Source organism: Sapajus apella, unplaced genomic scaffold, assembly GCF_009761245.1.
Source record: "Sapajus apella isolate SASKATOON/1434 unplaced genomic scaffold, GSC_monkey_1.0 scaffold59, whole genome shotgun sequence".
Lineage (NCBI taxonomy): Eukaryota > Metazoa > Chordata > Mammalia > Primates > Cebidae > Sapajus > Sapajus apella.
In genome coordinates this window covers 5778167-5798253 of record NW_022436999.1, presented here as the reverse complement: position 1 = coordinate 5798253, position 20087 = coordinate 5778167, and the positions used below count along the sequence as shown (strand labels likewise).

At 35.5% G+C, this 20087-nt stretch overlaps 1 protein-coding gene across 10 annotated transcripts in view; it reads left to right on the top strand.

Annotated features, from left to right (window-relative positions):
* The window catches only part of MPP5 (membrane palmitoylated protein 5), a 101777-nt gene that overhangs the window by 55446 nt on the left and 26244 nt on the right, over positions 1-20087 (top strand). For all 10 annotated transcript variants that reach the window (XM_032245851.1, XM_032245858.1, XM_032245852.1 and 7 more), the window contains 5 exons: positions 4066-4274; positions 12869-12946; positions 13513-13659; positions 13946-14107; positions 14870-14947. In XM_032245851.1, the coding sequence (XP_032101742.1) occupies positions 4066-4274; positions 12869-12946; positions 13513-13659; positions 13946-14107; positions 14870-14947 (674 nt within the window). The remainder of the gene's footprint in view (positions 1-4065; positions 4275-12868; positions 12947-13512; positions 13660-13945; positions 14108-14869; positions 14948-20087) is intronic.

The following is a 20087-nucleotide window of genomic DNA, read 5'->3' as shown; positions in this document are numbered from 1 at the left end:
CCCTTTTAACAATTACTAAAGGCCTTGCAAAGTGTGGCTCACACCTATAATCCTATCACTTTGGGAGACCGAAACAGGAAGATTTTTCAAGGCCAGGAGTTACAGACTCAATTTCTACCAAAAAAAAAATTGTTTCAATTAAACAATAATTTAATTATCTTCTCAGAATTCTAGGCCTCCACGAGATTGTAGCTTCTACGAAGCTTAACTGCTTTGTTGCTTTTGTGATTTCTTTTTAAGATATTTAAATGTTTTCATGTTTTGCTTTTAAGATACTTTAAAGCTGTTGAATTCTTTAATCTCTTAGGGAATTCTTTGCACTGTTAAGAAATTCTTTGGTAACCTCATTGTATGTGATGGAATCTGACATTTTCTATTCTTCCTGTCTATTCTTAATATTAGCTTATGGTTAAATTCTGGCTATCTCTCAGCTCTTACCTAGCTCTGGGCCACAGCTTCGTAGGTCATTCTAATGACAATTTTGACTTTTAAATGTTTTCCCCAATTTTTCTTTATTTTAAACTACTGATGACCACACATATATGTATGTGTTTAGAGAATAATGATAAGGAAAAAAGTAGTTCACCCACCTTCCCTCCTTCCTTCCTTCTCTCCCTCTCTCCCTCCCTTCCTCCCTTCTTCCTTCTTCCTTCCTTCTCTTTTTTTTCTTTCCTTTTCTTTTTTTTTTTCTTTCACTGAGTTTCACCCTGTCACCCAGGCTAGAGTGCAGTGGCGTGATATTGGGTCACTGCAACCTCTGCCTCCCGAGTTAAAGTAATTCTCCTGCCTCAGCCTCCCAAGTAGCTGGGACTACAGGAGCACACCACCATACCTGGCTAATGTTTGTATTTTTTTGGTAGAGATAGGGTTTCACTATGTTGGCCAGGCTGGTCTCAAACTCCTGACTTCGCATGATTCACCTGCCTAGGCCTCCCAAAGTGCTGGGATTATAGTCATGAGTCACCACTGTGTCTGGCCGACTTTTAAGTCTTTATAAAAATATTTTTCCTTGTCATTATTCTCTACACAGTACAATGTAACAGCCATTTACATTAAGTGTTATAAGTAATCTAGAGCTGATTTTAGGTAACTGGAGGATGTATATACCTTATATGCAAATACTGCACCATTTTATATAAGGGACTTACGCATCTGCAAATTTTGGTATCTGTGATAGGTCTTGGAGTCAATCTCCCACTGATACCAAGGGACAACTATATATATAAACTAAGGAAGACTAAATGTATATATATATTTAAAATGAAGAGTAAAGTTCTTTTGATTTTGGGCAGGAAAGGTAGGGAACCTCAAGAATCAACTGAAGAACTGTTAGAATCTATTTAAAACTTTAACTGCTGTTCAAATTGTGGCATACAAGATAATTAACAGTCGGTTGTGTTTCTGCAGGCCTTTTAAGAAGAAAGCTGACAACAAGGCACATTAGAAAGATATTTTCCAGTGTCTTTTTTATACTATGTCTTTGATTGTATAAGTCCTAGTATGTGCTCTAAGTTTTTCTTAGACACATTTACAGGTTTAATTTTAGTCTAAGTCTCAATAGGACTTTTCTTTTTGGAAGACTAGGAAAGAGGGAATGGGAGGTAACTTGAAAAATCAAGTGACTTACACAAACTAATTTATAATAGTCAAGAAATTTATAAAGATCAGGTACTTGTCATGTTAATATGAACAAACATTATAATGCTACTATAATAAGACAGTATAGTTCTGATAGACCAGTGAAATAAAGACAAATTCTAATATGTGTAAGAATTTGGTGGCATTATAAATCAGTGAAAAAGGAATGATTGATTATTTTTCGATGAGGTTTCACTCAGTTGCTCAGGCTGGAATGCAGTGGCATGATCATGGCCTCAGTGGATTCTCCTACCTCACCCTCATGAGTAGCTGGGCTTAAGGCACATGCCACAATGCCTGGCTAATGTTTCGTATTTTAAAAAATTCTTATTTTTAAAAGAGACAGGGTTTCACCATGTTGCCCAGGCTGGTCTAGACCTCTTGGACTCAAGCAATCCACCCACCTTAGCCTCCCAAAGTGCCGAGATTACAGACGTGAGCCACTGCGCCTGGCCAGGAATGATTATTTAATAAATGGTACTAGAATCATTGGTTATTTTGAAGAAAAATAAAGTGAAAATTTTTCAGATCTATGCTGAAATAAACTCCAAATGGATTAAAATTAAACAGAAGTTAAATTAGAAATTATAAGATGCTAGAAGAAATCTAGATAAATATTTTTTAATGACTTACAAGAAGCTTATAAGCATAGAAACAGTTAAAGAAATCACACAGGAAAAGAAAGGGGTCATTCTTAACATATAAGAGTTAACCACTTCTGGCTGGGTGTGGTGGCTTACACCTGTAATCCCAGCACTTTCGGAGGCCAAGGCGGGCGGATCATGAGGTCAGGAGTTCAAGACCATCCTGGCCAAGATGGTGAAACCCCATCTCTACTAAAAATACAAAAATTAGCTGGGCATGGTGGTGGATGCCTGGAATCCCCTGTACACAGGAGGCTGAGGCAGAGAATTGCTTGAACTCGGGAGGCGGAGGTTGCAGTGAGCCAAGATCGTGCCACTGCTCTACAGCCTGGGTGACAGAGCAAGACTCTGTCTCAAAAAAAAAAAAAGGAAAAAGAGTTGAAAACTTCTATAATGAAATTAATAAAAGCAACTACAAATAAAGAGACAAATGGAAATACTGGAAAACTATTCCCAACAAATGTGACAGAGTATATTCACACATATGTGCGCACACACATATACATACACACAGCCTGTTTGGGAGCAGAGAAGAGACTACCAGTGCTTCTTAACCATTTTGGAATAGTATTTTCCAGAAAAATGCTTGTGCTAGGCATGCACACTAACAGGCAGATACAGTACACGTACACGTGTGCACAACTTTCAGTACAACTTTAGGAGACTCACATATTCATTAGAGTTTTATATACTGCAAAACAAGTGCCTGGTAAATATGAATAAACCTCAACTTACCTATTAATAGGTCAAATAGAAGATTTTTTAAAAATGATCTCTAATTGGTGAAAATATTGCTAATAGAATGCAAATTAGTAATGCCTCCCTTGAAAGCTGTTTGACTCTTTAAAAATGTCAGAATCTTATCTAAAAGTTCTATTTCTGGGAATTACTTTATGAAGAATCTGAGACAAATTTATCTGTAGCACTGATTATTATGTACTAGAATGCTTGTTTTTATGGTAGCAAAACGTTGGAAGCAATCTAAATGTTCAACTTTAGTTTAATGGTTACTATAAATTATGGTTTAGCCATGTAGTAGAATATCATGCAATCATGATATATAATTTTTTTTTTTTTTTTTTTTTTTGAGATGGAGTCTTGTCTGTAGCCCAGGCTGGAGTGTAGTGGCACGATCTCAGCTCACTACAGCCTCCGCCTCCCTGGTTCAAGCAATTCTCTGTCTCTGCTACCCAAGTAGCTAGGATTACAGGCACTTACCACCACAGCTGGTTACTTTTTTTGTCTTTTTAATAAAGATGTGGTTTCACCATCTTGGCCAGGCTGATCTTGAACTCCTGACTTCGTGATCCGCCTACCTTGGCCGCCCAGAGTGCTGGGATGACAGGTGTGAGCCACTGCACCCGGCCTATATATAAATATTTTAAAAGACTAGTGATATGGGAAATCATTTACAATGTACTGTTAAAAAGGAAATAAGATGTTAAGAAAAAAATATTTCTAGGTGATGCGATTATTGGTAGTTTTAAATTTCTTTATTAATTTTTGTATTCCTTCCTCACTTGTTTTTATAGTGAACATGTATTAGTTTTATAATTAAAACACCTTGTTAAAAATGCAAGTTATTCTGTTGTGTGATTTTTTTAGAATGTTTTACTTAAAATTCTATAAAATGACCATGATTGACACTCAGTAATATATGCAGATTTTGGTATTTTTCTGAAAACTTAAATCGTCACTGATTCAAATAAATTTTCTCTTGAAATGCTTGTTGGATTAATACTGAAACAATTAATTTTTGGATTCCTTTTTCTTTTCCTACTAGAAATAGAAGACTTATTTTCTTCACTTAAACATATCCAGCATACTTTGGTAGATTCTCAGAGCCAGGAGGATATTTTACTGCTTTTACAACTTGTTCAAAATAAGGATTTCCAGAATGCATTTAAGATACACAATGCCATCACAGTACACATGAACAAGGCCAGTCCTCCATTTCCTCTTATCTCCAATGCACAAGATCTTGCTCAAGAGGTATGTATTCTAAACTGTTGATGTCTGCAAGGTAATTAGCAGTGGCAGGAGGACAGGATTATTGGAAAATACTAATGTGACTATAAGATATGTATTGTGGTGGAAAAGTTTACTACATGCGTTTTATCCTGAAAAAAAAATTGCCTCAGAGTCAGAACTCTGTTTCATGAAGAGTTAATTTTATATATAAAATTATAAATTTGGATAGTAACAAATATTTGAATTACTTGAGAGCAATTTTTTAATGTTTTTAGCATAGTTTTATGAATTTTAAGCATTATACATTATAAACTGAAATAGTGAATACTGATGAGATAAAATTATAACTGACCATCAGGTATTATATAACTCATAAGATTTATTATGTCTAGGTATTTTGAAGTTTTCCTCCTGTAAAAACTGTAGACATATCAAATTATTAAATCTTAATGTACTATGAGAGTTTTTATTGTTAACATGATATCATAAATTCTTGTTTCTCATGCTAACCAGTGTTCAGTGTTTAATCTGCTCTGCAAACATCTTTTAAATTTAAGATTTAAAAAGGATATAAATAAACTCTCCTGTTTTGAGGAGTAGACAGTCTCTCATTATTCTAGCGTTTTAAGTTATTTTGGTATTATTAAAATGAAAACTTATGGAATCCCATCAAGTGAATGTGTATTTCATTGAATGCCAGCAGGAGACAGAAAATGGGCTATTGGCGAAGGAGGACATCTAGAGCTACAGACCTATAAATAGGTTAGGAGGTACTTTGTAGATTAGCACACAATTGTCCCCAAGGAATATATTTTTCTCACTTGTCATGTTTATTTACAATGGTTTAAATGGTTTTCTGAAATTTCTAAAAGTTACTTCTCTTACAGAGATTGAAATAACATTACTTCGATCTTATACTATTCACATACATAGTATAATTTTTATAGTGTGAATTTGGGAAGAATACAAAATAAATTATCATAATCATTCCTGTCCCTCTTAGGAGGAAGGTTTGTCCAGCTGGCTGCCGGGTCCTTGTTTTGCTAAATACAGCATGGGCGAAGAAGAGAGTGAGAGAAGCAGGAGAGATCAGAATTGTTCCAATTGAAAAAAGCTGACACACATAATGGAAAGGTGGAAAGAAGGGAGAAAAGAAACAACTTAGCTTAAAGGGCTTTAGGAGTTGAGAAAAGCAAAGAACTAGAAGTGGCTGAGAGAGTAAATGCGCTGGAGAGAAAGAAGTTGTTAAAAAGGGCTTTAAAAAAATCCATTTTGATTATTAGTTTTAGGATAGTTCACATATTCACATATGTGAATATAGTATAGTTCACAATTTTAAAAGTACTGTATAAAGGAGATTTTCTGAAAGTCTGCTTTCACATCCTTACAGTATCTACAGTGTCTTCAGTGATAGAACATGAATGGTTTTCCCTGGAGCATGCATGACTGTGAAGTTGCCTTTTCAGTATACTTGTGAAAAAAGCGCATAGTCAGAACTCATCAAAGAGAGGAGTGTTAAATCTGTTAACAAAATTGTGAAGGTTAAATGGACCCATTGCCTTTATTTTACAGCTGAAAAACATATTAGCAATCACCAGTTCAACTCCCCTGTTTTCATTCTGACTATTGAGACCTAGTGAGGTTAAGTTAAAAAAAAAAATCTCAAGGAATTTAGTGAAATATTTAGAAGTATTCTTTGTTTATATAGCTTAAAATATCAGTTAAACACTAGATACCATATAATAGATAATAAAACCTATGAAAACCTCAAATTTTAAGGTCTATATTAAACTTTGAGGATCTAGGATATTTACTAATAAACACAAACCAAATTTCTTGAATTTTAATGGAATTTTTATAAAGAAAAGGTTGAGAACTTGGACTTCATTAGATGAACTTATAAATACCTTTAAGAGAGTAAAAATGAAAGAAAACACACTGGGAAATGATATTTGATTTTGAGATATTGAAGTATATATGTGTTTCTATAAATACACGTATGACAAAAATTTGTCTATAGAATATATAAAGAACTCTTGTTGGCCAGGCACGGTCTATAATCCCAGTACTTTGGGAGGCTCACACCTGTAATCCCAACATTTTGGGAGGCCAAAGCGGGTGGATCATTTGCGGTCAGGAGTTCAAGACCACCCTGGCCAACGTGGTGAAACCCTGTCTCTACTAAAAAAAACAAAAACAAAAAACAAACAAAAAATATTAGCCGGCTGTAGTGGCGTGCACCTGTTCCCGGCTGCTTGGGAGGCTCAGGCAGGAGAATCACTTGAACCCAGGAGGCAAAGGTTGCAGTGAGCTGATATTGTGCCACTATACTCCAGTCTGGGCAACAGAATGAGAACCTGTCTCAAACAAGAACAAAAAACAACAACTCTTGCAAATTAATAAGAAAAAAGACTACTCAGTTAAAAAAAGAATTTTGACAAAGAACAGTCACTTCATAAAAAAGAGGAAATCCAAATGGCCAGTAGCAATGAAAAGATATAGGCATCATTAGCCAACAGAGAAATGCAAATTAAAACAAAGTGAGATACTGCTACACTGACACCAGAATGACTATGATTACAATTTAAAAGACTGTTAGTATTGTGTGTGAACTTATGGAACAACTGAAACTCTCATACATCTGTGGTGGAGTATAAATTGGTACTACTGCTTTGGAAAAATGTTTGGCAGTATCTGCTAAAGCTAATGCACCTATATACTGTGACCCAGCAATTTCACTCCTAGGTATATACCCAAGAGAAATGAAAATGTATCCATAGAAAAACTTAAAAACAGATGTTCATAGCAACCAGATAATAGTCAGAAACTAGAAACAACCTAGATGTCCATCAACCCGTGAATGTTGAATTAGACTTTCACTGTGGAGGCACAATGAGTAAACAATTACAGTCTAATGAGAAGTGCTATGATGGCAGTATGAGAAAAGTGCCAACAGCACTGGGATATGCCTGATTCTGTGTTGCGGGAATGGGGAGGATGAGGGAAGTGATAGGAAGTAGGAAGAAACATAGAAGGAAATTTAATTTGCCGAGTCTTGAGAGGTGACTGGGAATTTACCAGGAAATGTAAGAAAGAGGAAAAGGCATTCCATTGTCACAGGGTTGAGAGAGAAAGCCTGGCATGTTTCTTGAATGCTAAGTAAAGAGTAGGACATAATCTTAAAAGATGGTATCCAGATCCTGAAGGCCATTAATAAATTTAAATTTATCTTATGATGGATTACTTTTGTAAATATTTTAAAATAGTTAACTTATATGAATAGGTAAAAGGAGAAAACCATATGATCTTTGTTTTGAGACAGAGTCTCGTTCTGTCACCCAGGCTGCTGTACAGTGGCATGATTATGGCTCATTGCAACCTCAACCTCTTGGGCTCAAGCAGTCCTCCCACCTCAGCCTCCTGAGTAGCTGGGACTACAGATGTGCACCTCCATGCCTGGCTAATTTCTTTCTCTCTCTCTCTTTTTTTTTTTTTTTTTTTTAAGAGACAGGATCTTACTGTGTTGCCCAGACTGATCTCAAACTCCTGGGCTCAAACAATTCTTCCATCTCAGCCTCCCAAAGTATGGGATTATAGATGTGAGCCACAGCATCTGGCCCCCATGATCATTTTGATACAGAGAAGACATATGAAAAAAATTCAATACTTTGATGATAAAAATTCTTAGAAAGCCAGGCACATTGTTTTAACTTGATAGAAATAATACCAGATGGTGTGACAAAGCACTTTGGGAGAAAAACAGGGAAAAAAAAGAAAAAGAATAATACTAGGAACCAATAGCATTGTCCCTAATGGTGGAACACCCACACATTGCCATTTAAGTCTTGAATAAGTCCAGGTACATTGTTTTAACTAGATAGTCAGAAATAATACCAGATGTGTGACAAAGCACTTTGGGAAAAGGGAAAAAAAGAAAAAGAATAATACCAGAAACCAATTGTCCCTAATGGTGAAACACCCACACATTGCCATTGAAGTCTTGAATAACATAAAGAACCTCCAGATGCCTACCACTAGTATTCAACATTTTTTTGGCAGTAGCAGCCAGTGCAATAAAACAGGAAGAAGTAATGAATTATGAAGTTGTATAGGAACAGGGAAATATGAATTAATTTGTACAAATGCACACACATATCTCATTTAAACATGTAAGAGGTTTTGGAAGAATTAATAAACTCTTAAAAAGGCTATCTCTGGGTTGGGCGTGGTGGCTCACACCTGTAATCCCAGCGCTCTGGGAGGCCGAGGCAGGCGGATCACCTGAAGTCAGGAGTTCGAGACCAGCCCGGCCAACATGGTAAAACCCCATCTCAAAAAAAAAAAAAAAAAGGCTATCTCTGGGTGTTAGATAAATAGGTAATTTTCTTAGTTTTTTTGTGTTTCTCAAATTTAACAGGAAAAGGTCACTTCATAAAAAATTTAAAGCAAGAAATTTATTCTAGAAATAATTGTGAATCTATTGAAGAATTTTTAACAGATACATATTTAAACAGGCTTCTAATTTAAAGTATTACTTTGCTAACATTTTGGAAAGTCAATGGAAACAGAGTTATATGGAGGCGATTGTCATTGTCCAGATGTAAGATTTTGAGTAGTAGTTGCACATAGAGTATAGAAATATTTACATAGAAAATTAGTAGGACATAGTGTCTCTATGTGGGTAATAAAGGTAAAGGAGACATCAAGGATGACTTCCTACCCTCTCTTCCTTTCATTGAATTCATTAAATATTTCAGTGCTGTTTGCCAGACATTCTGCCAGTAGCCAAATATGAAGTTGAATAAAATACAGGTTCTATCTTCATTGAGCTCAGTGTAGTGGGGAAATAGCCCTACTGATAATTTTAAATCAAATATGTTCAGTTTTATGAGTACATATTATCTAGGCAAGTAGAATAAGGCAATTTAGGTAGCTGGGACAGCTAGTATAATCATAGTCATTGTTGGGGGACAGCATGGTTTGTGCAGGGAACAAGCAGCTTGATGCTGAACCAGAAAGATATAAGGAATGCCAGGAGATAGATAGGGCTGGAAAAGGTGAAAGAATCAAATAGTGACAGTCCTTAGATTTTTTTTTTTTTTTTTTTTTTTTTTTTTTTTGAGATGGAGTCTTGCTCTGTCACCAGGCTGGAATGTAGTGGCGCCATCTTGGTTCACTGCAACCTCTGCCTCCTGCGTTCAAGCATTTCTCCTGCCTCAGCTTCCTGAGTAGCTGGGACTACAGGCGCATACCACCATGCCCAGCTAATTTTTGTACTTTTGGTGGAGACGAGGTTTCACCATATTGCTCCGGATGGTCTTGATCTCTTGACCTCATGATTCCCCCCCAGGCCTCCCAAAGTGCTGGAATTACAGACATGAGCCACCACAGCCAGCCCACAGTCCTTAGATTTAATACTAAGGAGCTTAGACTTAATCTTGTAAGTGACAGCCACTCAGAACTAGAATGGTCATATTTCTGTTATAGAATTAAAAAGGATATTTAATGACATAGAAAAATATTTTAGTTATTTATTAGTATCATGTCCAAATAGTTATAAAATACTATTATAGGGGCCGGGCACAGTGGCGCACGCCTGTAATCCCAACACTTTGGGAGGCTGAAGTGGGTGAACCACCTGAGGTCAGGAGTTCAAGACCATCCTGGCCAACATGGTGAAACCCCATCTCTACCAAAAATACAAAAAATTGGCACTGGGTGTGGTGGCGGGTGCCTGTAGTCCCAGCTACTCAGGAAGCTGAGGCAGGAGAATGGCTTGAACTCAGGAGGTGAAGACTGCAGTGAGCCAAGATCATGCCATTGCACTCCAGCCTGGACAATAAAAGTGAGACTCCATCTCAAAAAAAAAAAAAGAAAAAGAAAAAAAAGTAAAGAATAAAGAAGGGATATATACATAGACATTATCTCAAAGTTTAGATGTTGAAGGTACATTTTTGGGGTAACCGACTTTATTGAGATATAATTTACATGCGCTAAAAATGAGTGTGTTTTATTGTATAGTTCAGTGTATTTTGACAATTATGTATATCTGTAAAATGTGCGACTGCCATCAAATTATAGAAGCATCCATCACGCCACAGAGCTTCTCTCCCATGACCCTTTACAGACAGTAACCACCTCTTTCAACCCTCAGGCCCTATAACTATCCACTAATTTGCTTTCTGTTTTACAAATTTGTCATTTGTGGACATTTTATATAAATGTAGTAAGACAATAGTCTTTTCTATCAGACTTCTTTTGTTTAGTATAATGTTTTTGAGATCCATGTTGTTCTTGTATCAGTAGTTTGTAAATTGCTGAGTTATTATTTCATTCTTTGAGTATTCCATAATTTGACTACTCACCTATTGATATATATTTGGGTTGTTTCTTGTTTATGATTCTAGTAGGTAAGCAATGGTATATTGTTTTGATTTGCATTACATAGTGAGCATTCTATATTTTTATTGACTATTTATCTTTTAGTGAAATACCCAGTCAGATCTCTTTTCTATTTTATTCATCTTGAGTTCTAAGAGTTTTTAATATATTCTGGCTACATGTTCTTTGTCAGATACATATATCAAGGTGAATATTTTGGTAAAGACAAATAGAAAAATGCGGGAAGGTTATATACCAAGGTGATTTTCCCTGAGTACAATAAAAGTCCATCTGTTTACTTCCTTTTGGTTATTGATTTTCTGATTTTTTTGCATTTGATATATATCATTTTTATAATTAAAAAATTAGTTTTAAAATGCAAAAGGATCTTGCCTCTGAAGGAAAACAAGGAAAAGTGGTATAGCTGAAGAAGAGTACAAACAAGGTCAGGAAAGGGTATTTTTAAAGATAAGAGATTAGAGCATTTTTATAGGCCAATGGAAAGGAGTGGTAGGATAAAAGAATAGCCTTTAATTCCTTAATGCCTTTGTAGAAGTAGTTGTTGATATGTGTTGACACCACAATAAGCAACATATAGCTTAGTAGGACACTGGGTAAACACAGTAGTTCTAAATTTCTTTAGGAGGGAAGATCTCAGAGATGTTTAGGAACTGACTTAAAAGTGAGAATAGGAAAAAGTCTCTAATACAGAAAATTATTATGGAATTGACTCAGCATATTTTGTACACCCTTGGTACATTTTAAATTCAGAATTATCTTTCCATCCTCACAGTTTCTTCAGCTATCAAAACTTGTATGATGAAGACTACAGATTTCATTTAAAATTAATGTAGACTTGATGAACCTTAAAAAGGAAACAACCCTCTTTTAAAAACAACTTTACTTACCCACAGTCTTAAATCATGGGCCTTGTCCCTTGTAAGATTTTAGTTAAGTTCTTGAAGAAGATAACATTTGCTCTGCCATCCTGTTTACAAATATAGAACTCTACAATTAGAAATATAATTTTCTGGGTGCCAAAACCACAGGACAGACTGGTTTTGGTACTGTCATTGCTTTGATCCACTTGCTGTGGTAAAATTAATTAATCCCAAAATTACCATCTCCTAGGTTTCATATGGAAATTACTGATAAAATAGTCCATTATAAGTTACTTTATTTCTTTTCTGAACTTTTTTTTTGAGACAGTTTCATTCTATCATCCAGGCTAGAGTACAGTGGCGCCACCTAAGGTCACTGCAACCTCTGCCTCCTGGGTTCAAGCCATTCTCCTGCCTCAGCCTCCTGAGTAGGTGGAATTTACAGGCACATGCCACCACCTGGCTAATTTTTGTATTTTTAGTAGAGACAGTGTTTTGCCATGTTGGCCAGGCTGGTCTCGAACTCCTGACCCCAAATGATCTGCCTGCTTTGGCCTCCCAAAGTGCTGGGACTACAGGTATGAGTCATTGTATCTAGCCTGTTTTAAGATTTTCTTAATCATTCTTTGAAGCACCATAAATAGTAGGTGCCATTCTACAGATAAGGAAACAAGCTAAAAAAAAGTAATAACCAAGGGGAGTTTATCCTAGAAAGACAAAGATTTCTCGACTGTGGGAAATTTAATGAAATCCATTATATTATGGTGATTGTTCCATTACACTCATATAAATTCATCTTGCTAGACTGTCACTCTTTTTTTCTTAATCATATAAAAAAATTATAAAATAGAGACAAGGTCTCACTATGTTGCCCAGGCTGGTCTCAAACTCCTGGGCTCAAGCAATCCGCTCACCTCAGCCTCCCAAAGTGTAGGGATTAGAAGTGTGAGCCACCATGCCCAGCCTAGACTGTAACTCTTTAAGTTGTTATCTCTGATTTTAAATAGTCACATAAATTATTTTAGAACTATAAAATAGCAAGGTAACTGTTGGGACAATTTTTCTTTTCTTATGTAATTATTATTAATGAATTTTATGGTATGTAGGGAGAAACTTTCAAGATAGAAGTATTTTGTCTATAGGCATAAGTACCAAAATCTTATTTAGTGTTTTTTAAATAAGAAATACTGTTATCCATAATAACAAAATTGAAAACCCATAATTCTTTTTAGTGATTTTTTCTTACAAGTATTTTTTATTTTAATTTGCAATTTAAAAAATATGACCCTGCATATAGGTGCTACTGATAACTTCTATAATCTAGGAAGAATAATCTTTATTTTTGTTTCTTAGGTGCAAACTGTTTTGAAGCCAGTTCATCATAAGGAAGGACAAGAACTAACTACTTTGCTGAATACTCCACATATCCAGGTAGAAGATGGACAGATGATTATATATATGGTTTTTCCAGTATTCTTTTATTTTTTTTATTTCTTTTTTTTTTCCTTTTTTTAATCACAGGAGAAGGATTTAATCTTTTATTTTTTTTTAATCAAAGACTCCAGGGCTGAAAGAGATGTCAAATATTATCTAGCCAGTTTTGATATTTACAACTCTGTCTATAACATAATAGTTATTGTTGGGTTATATATTTTCAGATTTAAAATGAACCAAATTATTTTTGAAACGACTGTTTCTTTAAAAATTAGGCAAAAATTATTCCCCCTTTTGGTTATATTTTCCATAAGTTTTAATTATCTAGGGTGTTTAGGCCTTTACATTGATTTTGTTTTATGAAGTTTAGTAAGTATTTTAGACTTTCATTCCAGAGTATGCCCTTAGTATACTTAACACATCTTTATTTATTATTAGCTCTAATTAATTATAGCACTTTTAAATATTTAATGGTCAGAATACTTTGTACATAGTGAGATTAAAAATCACTGCAGAAATAAATCATGCTATTACTTAAAATGCCATGGATTTCTTTGAAACAGGCACTTTTACTGGCCCACGATAAGGTTGCTGAGCAGGAAATGCAGCTAGAGCCCATTACAGATGAGAGAGTTTATGAAAGTATTGGCCAGTATGGAGGAGAAACTGTAAAAATAGTTCGTATAGAAAAGGCTCGTGATATTCCATTGGTAAGTGTCCCACATACTGTTGTTAAGCAAGCGCATTTTTCTTCTGTTGTGTGCTTCAAAAGTCTGGTTAATTTCAGAATTCTAATGAATAGAGTATTTCTCAAGTGGAAAATGTGGAGAAAATGATCAAACCTTTAAATCTAATTACAATTACTGTAGCTGTGTAAGTAAATTTTTTCTTAAGATAACTGAAGGTTAGTATTGTTGAGTAGAAAACAAATAGAATTTAAAAATAAATGCTTAACAAAAGATTGTATTATTTTTAAATTAGATAATTTTTTTTTAGGGTGCTACAGTTCGTAATGAAATGGACTCTGTCATCATTAGCCGTATAGTAAAAGGGGGTGCTGCAGAGAAAAGTGGTCTGTTACATGAAGGAGATGAAGTTCTAGAGATTAATGGCATTGAAATTCGGGGGAAAGATGTCAATGAGGTTTTTGACTTGTTGGTAAGTTGACACAGCCAGAAGAATAATTTTATTTTTCTGCAATCAGTAGTAATATAACTCATTAATACACTCAGTACATATTTATTGAGTGCCTAATATGCACTAGCCATTTGGGAAATAGTAACAAAACAAAGTCTGTGTCCTCATTTTTTGCGTTATTTTATTTATTATCTGTAATTGATTGTTGTTTTTCTAATAATATTAGACAGTAACAGTGCCATAGATCTGCAGTGTCCAGTATAATAGTCACTAGCTGCATGTAGCTATTTCTGTTTAAATTAAGTAAAATTTAAAATTCAGTTCCTTATTCACACTAGCTGCATTTCAAGTGCTGAAAAGCAGTATGTAGTTAATGGCTACCATATTAAGATACAGAAGTAGCACAATTCCATCATTGGAGAAAGTTCTATTAGATAGTGCTGGTATAATCAGGAAATCATTTATAGACATCTTTTGAGGGAAATTTATGATTACTTTGTACACACCCACAGACCAGATTTATGGTTCTAGTTACCCAGCATCTGTTATTACAGTGGAATTTCCACTCTCTGCTTATGCTGCTGTAAAATCTATAAAACATCTTCACACACTTATTTTCACCCAGCCCCATTCATTGGTTTGGTAGAGCTAAGTGCCACTGGTCATCATGTAAGCCTGTGGAGGGGTTCTGAAATACTCCAGTTTAGGGAATGTAGATCATAAAATCATGGAATGGTTTTCATAAATACAAATTTTAAAAATAACCTGATCTTTCTATTACAGTCTGATATGCATGGTACTTTAACATTTGTTCTGATCCCCAGTCAACAAATCAAGCCTCCTCCTGCCAAGGAAACAGTAGTAAGTGATTTTTAAATGTTCACTATTTATTTGTTCCGTGGCTGCTGTTTACTTCTGTTACTGTTTACTGTTACAGAAATGTCACTGAGTATTTCTTGTACTCAAATACAGGTAAATTCAGTCATTTTTATTTAAATAAATATGAAATACCAATGTTTTAAATTAGTAAACTCTGCACCTTTTTTTGGTGGGGTTGGGGGTAAAGATGGAGTCTCCCTCTGTTGCCCAGGCTAGAGTGCAGTGGTGTGATCTTCCCTCACTGCAACCTACGCCTTCCGGGTTCAAATAATTCTCCTACTCAAGGTAGCTTGAGTAGCTGGGATTATAGGCCCATGCCACCATGCCTGGCTAATGTTTGTATTTTTAGTAGAGATGGGGTTTTTGCCATGTTGTCCAGGCTTGTCTTGAACTCCTTGGCTTCATGTTATCTGCCTGCCTTGGCCTCCCAAAATGCTGGGATTATAGGTATGAGTCATTGCATCTGGCCAAGTCTGCACCTTTTTAAAATAGAAAATATTTCAGTTTCAGAATTTTTTATTTTGCAATTATAGTGCATTTACTTAATACAGGGTAGAGTAAGTGCTTTTAAAAAGTTTGTACAACCCTTATTTTAGAATATATTGTTCTGTTAAACATTTACTCAGCTAACTCTATTAAAAGTTAGGCTTCATTACCCTCTGATCAAGCAATTGCATTCCAAAGTATATATCCAAGAGGACTAAAACATATATTCACATAAGAATGTCTACATTAACATTCATAGCAGCAGCATTCATAGTAGCTAGAAAGTAGTAACAATGCAAATAGCTGTCAAGTGATGCATGAAAGACAAAATATGTATATATGATGGGATATTATTTGATAATTTTAAAAGACTAAGGTACTGATATATGCCACAATATTGGATGAACCTTGAAGAAATTATGAGAAATGAAAAAGCCAGTCACAAAAGGCCATGTATGTATTCGTTCATTTATATAAAATGTCTAGAATAGGTAAGTCCGTTGGAGAGAAAGTAGATTAGTAGTTCCTTAGATGTGGAGATGAGGAGTTATGAGGAAATGGTAATTGCTAATCAGTACCAAGTTTCTTTTTGAGGGGATAAAAATGTTCTCAAATTATTTGTGGTGATAGTTGTACAAATCTGTGAATATACTAAAACCATCCAGTTGTGTACATGGGTGAATTGTATATGAATTATATTCCAGTAAAACTATTTAAAAATGATAAACTTTAAAGTGTTGGATTAACATGGAAGCTTGTTGTATTGCATCTGTTATTCTTAACTTTAAAGCACAGCAGTTTGAGAAAGAACACATTTTATTTTTTTCTCAATATTTCATCACAGGTATGTTTATACTTTTGCTATCATTCCATGTTTTCCCTTTATGTTTTATGGAACACGCTGAAGTTGATATTGTATCTGCAACCTACTTTATGTTTACAGTTTTTCGTAGGAAGAGAAATGAGGGAATACAGCTTGTCTTTGAATTCAAACAGCTTGATTTTCTGTGCATTGTGTTTTTCCCTATATATCTCCTGTGAATAAGCCCTGAACTTCAAAAGTAGCTCTGCAAACTGAGGAGACATAACAGAGGAGGGTTGGAATATGCTCCTGCTTAATTATCTACAATAATCCATCCCTCCTGAGCAAATGACTTTTGTCTTTTGAGAATGAATGTCAGAAGTTAAGGCATTTTTTTTGTTTGTTTTGTTTGAGATGGGATCTGGCTCTATTGCCCAGGCTGGAGTGCAGATTACAACTCACTGCAACCTCCTACCTCAGCTTCCCTGGTAGCTGGAACCACAGATGCATACCATCACATTTGGCTAATTTTTGGTACCTTTGGTAGAGATGGGGTTTCACTATGTTGCCCAGGCTGGTCTCAAACTCCTGAGCTTAAGTGATCCACCCGCCTGAGCCTCCCAAGGTGCTGGGATTACAGGCGAGAGCCATCATGCCCAGCCAAGACATGTTTTCTCAACATTTTTTTTCCTTATCTTCATGTAGAATCTGTAATTCTGTAAAAGAAAATCTATTTTTTCATGGATAAAATTAATCGAGGTGTTACATTGGTGCTTGTTGATTCTCATTGTATGCAAAACAGAATGTCAAAGTAATTAACTTACACAGATTGTTTCCACCTAACAATGAAATAACTTACTTATCCTTTAGTGGTTATTTAACCCCCACTGTTCATTATTGATTAAGAATAAAAGGCTGGTTTAATCTGAAAACCAAAGGAATATATGTTCATGGTGAACAATCTCAGGAACTACTTAACTGGAAAATTAAGTTGCTTAAAAAGGAAGAAAGTGGGAAAAAGAGCAACATGCCAGGTCTATCCCATTTAAAATGCAGCTTTTTTTTTCTTTTTAGTTAGAGTTTTGCTCCGTCACCGAGGCTGGAGTACAGTGGCACGATCTGGGCTCACTGCAACCTCCACCTCCCAGGTTCACATGATTCTCCTGCTTCAGCCTCCCAAGTAGCTGAGACTACAGGTGTACAACACCACACCTGGCTAATTTTTTGTATTTTTAGTAGAGAAGGGGTTTGACCTTGTTGGCCAGGCTGGTCTCAAACTCCTGACCTCTAGCGATCCGCCCGCTTTGGCCTCCCAAAGTGCTGGGATTACAGTCGTGAACCACCGTGCCCGGCCCCTGCTTTTCTCTTTTTATTATGAATAACTCTCAATTGCAATATAGCTTGCCAAGTTTTATCAGACCTAACTGGCATAAAATGAATTACTATTATTAAAGCTCATTGAGGCTGTCCAGAAAGGAAATAATAATAGGAAATCATAATCTTGGTTGATATGTGGAGAATAATTATCTATTGAATTGATGATCTAAAGAAATTAGAACCAGTTTATTGAGTATTCATTATAGTACAGGTCAGCATCTGTTGAGAGCTGCAGCAGATCTTTCTGATTTATGTTTTGTGATATTAGAAACGTGTTTAAGACAGATACACAAAATAGGTGTTTTCTGAAACTCCTGTATAATCACTTGTTGAACTATAATGTCACGTATGGCAACAGTAAGTTGTGTCAGGAGAAGTACTCTCTGAGTTCTTAAAATTTATTTTGTACCACGCATAGCAACCAGTGGCTGCTCTTTCAATAGCGGGGGACAAGAGTCTTGGCACCTTTGTATTTCACTTACTGGGGTGACCGACACATTTGACCTATGAAACATACACATTATTCAAACTGTGCAGTTTCCTTCTCGCCTTTTAAAAAAAAGGAAGGGTTGAATTTCCCATACTAGTTTGTGAAACTTCAGATTATTAAATAATATGTAGGGAGGACATAATAGACTTTTATCTAAATGGGATTTTTTTCATTTAGTCTAATGCCATAATCTAACAAGGAATGTATTGAAATGAAGCAGTATCACACTGCTTATTAGTTACAGAATATGTACCAGATAATTAACAGATTATTGATTGTTTTAGATATATAAGCTATTATTATGATTATGTACTCTGTGCCAGGCACTACAGAGATAACTGTGTTGTAAGGAAAAGTTGAGAACCATTGCTATCAAATGCGTTGCTTTCCCTATATAGGTATAAAAGAGATATTTATTAATACATGGTGGATGGGGGAAGAGGAGGAATCCTAGAGCTGTGGGGAGATACCGAAAAACTTGCTTGATGCTGTAAAGGCTTTCCTTGACTCTCTTTCACTATTTTCCCTTCTATAATGAACTTTAAGAGTTAAAGATAAATCTGTGATAGTAAGAAATGCAGAAATAAAAAGTACAAAGGAAAATATTTTGATAGCAGAGATGTGGATCAACCTAAATGCCCATCAGTGGTAGAATGGATAAAGAAAATGTGCTATATATATACCATGGAATACTCATGCAGCTATAAAAAAATTAGATCATATCCTTTACAGGGACGTGGATGGAGTTAGAGGCCATTGTCCTTAGCAAACTAATGCAGGAACAGAAAACCAAATACCACATGTTCTCTTATAAGTGGGCGCTAAATGAAGAGAACACGTGAACACACAGAGGGGAACAACACACACTGGGGTCTTTCGGAGGGTAGAGGGTTGGGGGAGGGAGAGGATCAGGAAAAATAACTAATTGGTACTAGGCTTAATACCTGGGCGATGAAGTAATATGTACAACAAACCCCCAAGACACAAGTTTCCCTATTTAACAAACCTGCACTTCTATCCCTGAACTTAAAAGTTAAAAAAAAAATTTAGTATAAAAAATATAAAAGCCAACCTAGTACTTAGACATAATAGAAAAGGGAAAAACCAAACTTCCTTTTTTGTTTTCCCCCTCTTTTTGATTTTGAGAGAGTCACCAATGTGATAGCCTTTCCTTCATGGATACTAACTTGTCCATTAAGCTAATCCCAAAGTTGTCTCCAAGGTACACTGTTCAGATGGTTGTAGCTAATTTATACCTTTCCAAAGGAGTGTCCATTGAACAAGTGGAATACAAGATCCTGAGTTTCTAGATCAGTACTCTCCAAATATATATATATATATATATATATATATTTTTTTTTTTTGGGACAGTTTCACTCTGTTGCCCAGGCTGGAGTATAGTGGTGCGATCTTAGCTCACTGCAACCTCCACCTCTTGGGTTCAAGCAACTCTCCCACCTCAGCCTCCTAAGTAGCTGGGACTACAGCTACCATGTACATGTACGATCTACTGTGCCACCGGCTAATTTTGTTTTTGTATTTTTAGTAGAGATGGGGTTTTGCCACATTGGCCAGGCTGGTCTTGAACTCTCGACTTCAGGTGATCCACTGCCCTCTGCCTCCCAAAGTGCTGGGATTATAGGTATGAGCCACCATGCCCAGCCTACTCTCCAAAAGGTTTATTACACACCTTTATCAATTAAAAAACACTGAACATGCTCCCTCCCATATTTTATGTACGTACTACTATACTTACTATCCTAAATTACAATATAGGACAAATTTTATTGTTATTAAGAAGTAATTCAAATAGCTTTCTTGATTGGTTGAAAAAAATATTTTGGAACATTGAATCCCTAAAAAACATGCAAATAAACTGATGAATCATTATCCCTGTATCCTATCCCCATTTTATCATTAAGACTTCAATTATGAACAACTTAAAGATACAGAAAAAAAGGAAAAAG